The sequence below is a fragment of the Anoplolepis gracilipes genome, chromosome 1 (genome assembly GCF_047496725.1).
Source record: "Anoplolepis gracilipes chromosome 1, ASM4749672v1, whole genome shotgun sequence".
Taxonomy (NCBI): Eukaryota; Metazoa; Arthropoda; class Insecta; order Hymenoptera; family Formicidae; genus Anoplolepis; species Anoplolepis gracilipes.
In genome coordinates, this window is record NC_132970.1 from 8,936,887 (window position 1) to 8,945,579 (window position 8,693).

Genomic DNA, 8,693 nt, shown 5'->3' on the forward strand with positions numbered 1-8,693 from the left:
TGTCGGCGTAAAGCGGCACGTAGTTGTCTATGTCGTTTACCGGCGCGACGAGAACCAGGCATTTACTATAAATTATAACCAAAATTTTATTCCAATTTAAAAAAAGTTATTCATTTCAGGTTGACAATCTGGATCAAGCGACATTCAAGCAGCTCATCGACTAAGTCTCAGCTCTGCTCGAACTAACACGAGGGGCACGTCACTCTGCTCTATCCCAGGCACGGGACTCGCTAACGCTCAAGATCCAGACGTACGTTAAATATTTAATCGATATTAAATTAATTATAGTAAACACTGGTTGAAGGTGAAGGAACACTGTATTAAAATAATGTACTTGAGAATATTTCGAAATAAGCAACTATGTATTTTAAAAGCTTGAAGATTTTACAAAGGTTGCAAGTAATGATTACAAATGTTGTTCACAATTCAAATGAAAAAGGTACAACCGCACTGTACCAGAAATTGGAGATTAGTTAACAATAAAGTAATAATTCTAAATTATAATGTAGAGTGAGTCTAAGCTCTAAATTATAATATAAGACGAGTCGCGAAGACGAAAAAGTAAAGTATTATTAAAGATCTACCTTGACGACACAAAGTAGCTGACGAAAATTAAGTTAAAATTGATTTTAGGACGCAGTGAGTGTATAAAGACACAGAGACTTTTCGCGACTTCGGACTAACGTTTCGGAGAGATGTTGAAGTGACTTATTAAGATGAAGTTAGGAAGGCGACTTTTAAGTTTGAGTGATGAGGAACGACTGCTTAGTATGAGGGGTTGTTGGCGACTATTCACTTCAGATGATGGGGATCGACTTTTTTTAGATGACCGGTGGTGAACGACTTATTAGTTTGAATGATGGGGATCGACTGACTCCGTCCGCAAGCTCGACTGACGTTCTGCGCTCCGTCCCCACTTTCGGGTCACCTCCCTCTAGGCGTCCGGTGGATCCAAGACTTCCCGGGTTGGCTTAATCATCCGGTGGAGATGGATTCTTGCTCTTGGTGAGGGAACTCTCCGCCTTCGAAGACGTCAGAAGCGGTGAGCTCTTCTTAATCTTAAGTTGATATTCAGCGGCGAATATCAAAAGGCACGTTGTTATAATATTTAGTTTCGTCGAGTCGCTGCGTCGAGAGATAGGCATAATATTCGATTTCACTGGTCTCTGCGTTGACATAATATTTAGTCAAGCTGAGTCTCTGCGTCGATAGATAAGAATAATATTCGGTTTCATCGGGTCTCTGCGTCAAGAGATAAGAATAATATTCGATTTCACTAAGTCTTTCTCGCCGTCGCCTATTGCGTCATCATGCGCATGAAAGGCTCTTTGTATTATAATAATTTCGCACTCTTATATTATAATTCTTTTTACAGCAAGAGAGACTTATTAACTATAGCAAGAGTTATTATTCGTTCTCAAAGTTATTATGTCTCATTATTAATATTTCTTTTCTTTTCACTTATTAATTTATGCTTTTATATTTAAATTTCCTTTAATTTTCTCTCTTGTTGTATCACATATTTCATCTTAACTTATCCGCTTTTATAATAGTATCTATATGGAAGATGCAGTTTAATACTGTTATTTCAATTTATAATTCCTTTCTATCGTGATTCCTTATGGTTTCACTTTAGCATAAGAGACTAACTCTCCTTCACATATATATATATGAATATATATATATAGACATATATGTATAATACGTGTCATGCGTTATTGTTTTTAGAATATTACTTTTTCATCAATTACACTAAAAGAAAGTCTTCCATTTAGATTTACATGTTGATATACAAATGCAGCTTAATAATATTATTAAATATATTAATTTATTTGGCGTATATATATGGTTCTCAGTGCCAGTATGCATATGCTTTCCAAAATGTACTTTACTGAATAATATTTCTTATTCTTTATTTTTTTTCTTTTCATTATACTTATGAAATGTAGGATTTATAAAGCGATTGTTAGTATGATTTAACTCTAATATAATTAGTTTGCAAGTGTTTCTGTTACAATCGCGTAATTGAATTTCAACGATTCTGATGTTACAGTAATATTTTATTTCCATTGTCACGTGCAGTGACCCACTGTTATCGTCTACCTCGGTGTCAATAACAGGGTTGCTCTCTATTTAGTTTTTGGGTAATCTGTCTAAGTCGGCTATACCCAGGGCTTCGCCGAGAGCAGGATCAATGTGTACTAGGAACTAATAATTCGGAGGATTTTTTTACTGATCTGGGATGATGATAATAGAGGCTTGATTTAAAAACTCTTTTATGATATTGTCTAAATTGTAAATAATATTTTCTTTATTTTCTTCTATAAATTGGATTAGAGTTTCTAATATGACTTCAGGGTCAACGAAAGGGTTTTGTTGAAATTCAGAATCAGTTGTCTGAGGTCTCATTTATTTTATTTTATTTGACAAGAAAAATTAAGAAAGTTGAAAATAAAAAGGTTAAATTTATGACATATGTGTTTGAAAATGATTAAAACGGTAAGCAAACGCGTTGAATCTCGTTATTGTATATTTGATATAGTCTGGTGGTCAGAATGCAATTCACTCGGCACTAACGAGAGGCTGAGGAAGTTCTAGGAACTCCATGACACCATGACCATTATCGCGTATGCAATGAACGTGACGCACAATGACACTCGAGTTAATCAAAGAGAAAATAAAATTGTAAAATTATATCAGCAATAGCTTTAAATTTATTCAATTTAAAGTTGGAATGATTGGAAAATTTCAGTTTTGGAATTATAAATGGATTGTGATTAATTTGACAAATTTTCAATTATATTAAAATTGAGATAGGGATTAAGGTGGTTTGTGATAGTAATGGTGAGGGGTTAAGTACTTACTGTTGTTGTATAGTAGAATTCACCGTCGGAGCAATTCCAAATATATACTGGTTTTGAAAGGTTAATTTACGACTTTTATAATGTAAGAGCAAATTTCTCAGTAATTAATGACTGCTTTAATATAAAGAACAAAGTTAAATTGAGAAATTTAAATGATTTGGATTTATATTAAATGTAGATATCTCTTTCTTTAGGAGAAAGTCAACTGTTGCACTATGATTTTATTTCTCATAAATATCGTTGATGCATCTATTCACGTAATAAGAAAGAATCATTAAAATTTTTATTGCTCTTATGTAGATATATATATATATTACTAAAAGTATTGTTCTTTGCAGGTTCAGCACTGTGTGGTGAGGTGACATATAAAGAAATGTACAACTGGAATATGGTGGGTGGAGGCCAGCGATATAATTTATTGTTGTCAAAAATCACTGTCTCCGATGGAAAATGGGAAGAAGAGATTAAGCAAAGGATGCTCCTTTAATTTTATTATCAAGTTAAGTATAACGAGTAGTTAACTCTCTTACATTGATAGATTGATTATTTATCTCATCTAAATTTGCAAATTTCTTGGTATAGTATTTTAACTTTATAATTCTTAAGAGTGGTATCAGAGTGTGAGTCAATTTGTAATTTTAAGAGTCAATAGTCTGAGCTGTAAGTTATTCAAAAGAATGAGATATATATATATATATATATATATCTTGTATGTATGTCTAGTTAACTGTATAAAAGATTTTTATTTCGGAGCTTAAGGGTGGAACAGTTTATTGCATTAGTCGTAAGAGCATATGTCTAGATTGTAATTAAAATTGTTTTGCAAAATTAAAGTGGTTAGAGTGATATGATGTCATATAAGTGTCAAACACGATGTGTTATAAATAGTAGTTCAATTCAGAATTCTTTTCCTTTTTATTATGTTTTGTTAGAATATGAGTGCGTTTTCTTTTTATTAAAATAGTAATATTCTTCTTGATTGATCATATGCGTATGAGTGTATATATTTAAAATAGTGATTTACCTTTATTAATGTTTCTAGTTTCGCTGATTTTCCTGGGCCTTTTCCTCGTACTCTGGACGTCGTGGATCTCCCTCAGGGATGTCAGTGGTAGAGGTTGAGGCAGGATGCAGCTCGATTTCAACCAAAGGTCCGGGCCAGCCAATAAATTCAAAGGTTCTTCGCGAGATGGGAGCTTCTACTGAGTCAGATGCAGGAAGCTGATCGAAAAGTTCTACGACAATTCTTTGATTGTCCGGTACGTCAATTGGATTGTCTTTTCCTACTTGGCTGAGACCATTATCACTGTTCGAAATTTGTCTCTGTCGGCGTAAAGCGGCACGTAGTTGTCTATGTCGTTTACCGGCGCGACGAGAACCAGGCATTTACTATAAATTATAACCAAAATTTTATTCTAATTTAAAAAGTTATTCAATTCAGGTTGACAATCTGGATCAAGCGACATTCAAGCAGCTCATCGACTAAGTCTCAGCTCTGCTCGAACTAACACGAGGGGCACGTCACTCTGCTCTATCCCAGGCACGGGACTCGCTAACGCTCAAGATCCAGACGTACGTTAAATATTTAATCGATATTAAATTAATTATAGTAAACACTGGTTGAAGGTGAAGGAACACTGTATTAAAATAATGTACTTGAGAATATTTCGAAATAAGCAACTATGTATTTTAAAAGCTTGAAGATTTTACAAAGGTTGCAAGTAATGATTACAAATGTTGTTCACAATTCAAATGAAAAAGGTACAACCGCACTGTACCAGAAATTGGAGATTAGTTAACAATAAAGTAATAATTCTAAATTATAATGTAGAGTGAGTCTAAGCTCTAAATTATAATATAAGACGAGTCGCGAAGACGAGAAAGTAAAGTATTATTAAAGATCTACTTTGACGACACAAAGTAGCTGACGAAAATTAAGTTAAAATTGATTTTAGGACGCAGTGAATGTATAAAGACACAGAGACTTTTCACGACTTCGGACTAACGTTTCGGAGAGATGTTGAAGTGACTTATGAAGTTAGGAAGGCGACTTTTTAGGTTGAATGTTGGCGACTGTTTTAGATGACTGGTGGTGAAAGACTGTTCACTTTGGATGATAGGGAGCGACTGTTTAGTATGAGAGGTGGTGAAAGACTGATTCCGTCCGCAAACTCGACTGACGTTCTGCGCTCCGTCCCCACTTTCGGGTCACCTCCCTCTAGGCGTCCGGTGGATCCAAGACTTCCCGGGTTGGCTTAATCATCCGGTGGAGATGGATTCTTGCTCTTGGTGAGGGAACTCTCCGCCTTCGAAGACGTCAGAAGCGGTGAGCTCTTCTTAATCTTAAGTTGATATTCAGCGGCGAATATCAAAAGGCACGTTGTTATAATATTTAGTTTCGTCGAGTCGCTGCGTCGAGAGATAGGCATAATATTCGATTTCACTGGTCTCTGCGTTGACATAATATTTAGTCAAGCTGAGTCTCTGCGTCGATAGATAAGAATAATATTCGATTTCACTAAGTCTTTCTCGCCGTCGCCTATTGCGTCATCGTGCGAATGAAAGGCTCTTTGTATTATAATAATTTCGCACTCTTATATTATAAATTTTTTCCTTACAGCAAGAGAGACTTATTAATTTAACTATAGCAAGAGTTAATGTTCATTATCGAAATTATTATGTCTCATACTAATATTTCTTTTCTTTTCACTTATTAATTTATGCTTTTATGTTTAAATTTCTTTTACTTTTCTCTCTTGTTGTATTACATATTTTATGTTGACATATCTGCTTTTATAATAGTATCCATATGGAAGATTTAATTAATGCAATTTTAATACTGTTATTTTTAATTTATAATTCCTTTCTATCGTGATTCCTTATGATTTCACTTTAGCATAGGAGACTAGCTCTCCTTTACATATATATATATGAATATATATATAGACATATATAATACGTGTCATGCGTTATTTTTGTAATATTACTTTTTCATCAATTACACTAAAAGAAAGTCTTCCATTTAGATTTACATGTTGATATACAAATGCAGCTTAATAATATTAATAAATTAATTTATTTGGCGTATATATATGGTTCTCAATGCCAGTATGCATATGCCTTCCAAAATGTACTTTACTGAATAATATTTCTTTTTCTTTATTTTTTCTTTTCATTATACTTATGAAATGTAGGATTTATAAAGCGATTGTTAGTATGATTTAACTCTAATATAATTGGTTTGCAAGTGTTTCTGTTACAATCGCGTAATTGAATTTCAACGATTCTGATGTTACAGTAATATTTTATTTCCATATATTCTAGCAAAGAGAATTTTAACTTTTATTTGGAAAATTAATATAGTAGTTTAATGATTACAAATATTTTTTCTTATTTTTTCTGATAAGGTCAGTATTATTTTGTTATTACTTCTAAGTAAGCAATGTCCAATTTAATAGCTATATAATACTATGCTTGATTAAATATTTTATTAAGTTCAAGTTGAGATATATATGTATATCTCATACCTTGTGTTCATATCTCCAGCGGTACGTTTATATTTTGAAAATTTAGTTTGAAATTTTTGGCGGGACGTCACATCCCCCCCCTTATTTAAGAACGAATTCCCGATGTTATCGAAGGGATTTGTTCGATATCGTTCAATCGTTCTCGAAGGTCAGTGTAAACAATGGGAATAGGGGTGGTTGTATTTACCGCTGTTGCATTTACGATAGTTGACTCGTTTTTGGGTGCTGTAGGTGTTATTGGTGGAGGACTCGTTGGCTCCTGGAGAGATTGATCTTCTTCTGGTTTTATTCCTCGTTGATTTACGGGTCCTCGTGCTAGGTGAAGTAAGAGATGTGTGAGCGAACTCCATACGGCGCCTAGTAGGTGTAGACTGCATCCGTATACGGTGTGAAGGGCGTATCCATGGATTGCTGTATCAATAGTTAATTTAATGAGTCGTATAATTAGGAATACTCCTAGAATTCCGGCCGTTGCCGATCCGAAGGTTACAAATCCGCCCCAAATTCTCGAGACAGTGTTCGAAGCTATTTTTTGGAGTGCTTTCTCGTCTAGCAGACTGTATATAGAGACTTCTCCTGGTACGACAGCTTGTCCTGTCATCCCACGGGCTATGAAATTTAGAAGTGCTGGTTTCTCTGCAGGAAACATAATATGATCTCGTAACTTTTCTATATCTTTTTCCGTATATATCCCACTAATGGCTAATGGACCTGGGGTGAGGTATTTCCAACTCAAAGAGGTCATCGGGCGTAATCGTTGTGGGGGTAATTGTATGACTTGTGGGTCAGGGGTGAGCTGGATCCATGTATCATCTATGCGATAGAGCGTTGGTAGTTCAAAGCTACATTCCTTCTGGGTTCCGAATTTGGTGAGTATTCTTGATTTTGGTGTTAGAAATAGTGAAGCGTTCCTTACCGTTACAGGAAGCTCGGCATAACATTCTTTTGTTCTCCGAATTATAGCGTCAACGGGAATACATTTTATTACATGAATGGCTTCTCCTGCAGTGACAGCCATGTATCCTGGTCCTTTCATTAACCGATAGGCGAATTCATCAGGCTGTAAAGTGGCGAATGATAAGGTGTTAGTTATGATGTCTTTTTCCAGCTCGCACTTCTGTTGAATGACATTGTGGTAAAGAGATGTCATTTGATGTCGTATATGTTTTTCTACATATACAAACTTTGAGTTCATATATGCGAAAATATCAAGATTATCAATTGAAATTGTTCCTCGTTCGGCGAAGACGTCTCCCTTTTTAGTTTCTAGTATAAAGAGTTTGGGATGCTCTGTACGAAGAAGCGTGTACCCGCACAATGGCTGTTCTCGCGTTCTTGTCAGGGCGAAAGTTATATCTTGCGTTGTCAGGCTGTATACGATAGGTGATTTTTCTTCACTGGTATCGTCCGTAGTTTTGATAGCAGGTCCTTCATATAGAACGTCGTATTGGTGAAAATTACACGAAGAGGTAGGCATCGGTTCCCAATAGGTATATCCATCCTCTGAATCGATGCAAAATCCTTCACTGAGCGTACAAATTGTTCCTGATTTTAGCATTATTTTCCCAGTATTTAGTTTCACGGGGACATAGGCTGATTTCAAAGATATTCTGGCGACAGCTTGCACGACAACGTCGTCCCATGTTCCATAGTGGTCGGAATATTGGGTGCCTTTGCATTTTCCATCGTTGCCTACGCTTCCGGCCATGGTAATGCTGTAGGAGGCGGTTTGGTTGATTCTGATGCCATCGATTAAAACTCTTGTTCCTAGCGAAAAAGTACCATCACGAAACATTCGTTTGCACTGTGAGTGTCCGGTTTCATGTATATAGTCAGCACGTCCGTTATGCATGATTGAAACGTGCGAGTGCATGCCGCAATAATATATAGTTCTTGAAATTTCGACCTTACACTGTATTATAAACGCATGATTATATTCAGATAATTGAAGGAGTTGGATATAAGTATCCGTAGAGTTTGATGTTTTATGCGGAAGATTGCATTCTCCCACATCCAACAACGAAACTGATGTAATATTTAAATGTCGTCCTCCGCAATCAAAGCCGAGAAGGGCGAGGGAGGATTGCGCAGTGAATAATAATAATACTAAATGATACATCATTTCTGTAAGTAAGCAGATACAACTTATTATTTGTATATGTATATTTGCACGAATATAATATATTTTTACTTTATTTTATGGTATTTCCATTTCATTTGTTGGTTCATGCATTAATAATATTTTTACTTCTGTATTATCGCAATCATATAATAACTCTTCTACATTATTTGAATCTAACTC

General features: G+C 35.2%; 1 protein-coding gene across 1 annotated transcript; it reads right to left on the bottom strand.

The window, feature by feature from the left end:
* Nucleotides 1-6,277: 6,277 nt before the first annotated feature.
* LOC140668888 (uncharacterized) lies at nt 6,278-8,058 on the bottom strand. Its single transcript, XM_072898209.1, has one exon. The coding sequence runs from the start codon at nt 7,947-7,949 to the stop codon at nt 6,477-6,479; it is 1,473 nt and encodes a 490-aa protein (XP_072754310.1). The 5' UTR covers nt 7,950-8,058; the 3' UTR covers nt 6,278-6,476.
* Between the last annotated feature and the right edge of the window lie 635 nt (nt 8,059-8,693).

Coding starts and splice junctions, on each gene's coding strand:
- LOC140668888 (XM_072898209.1), bottom strand. CDS start 7,949: ATGCTAAAATCAGGAACAATTTGTACGCTCAGTGAAGGATTTTGCATC.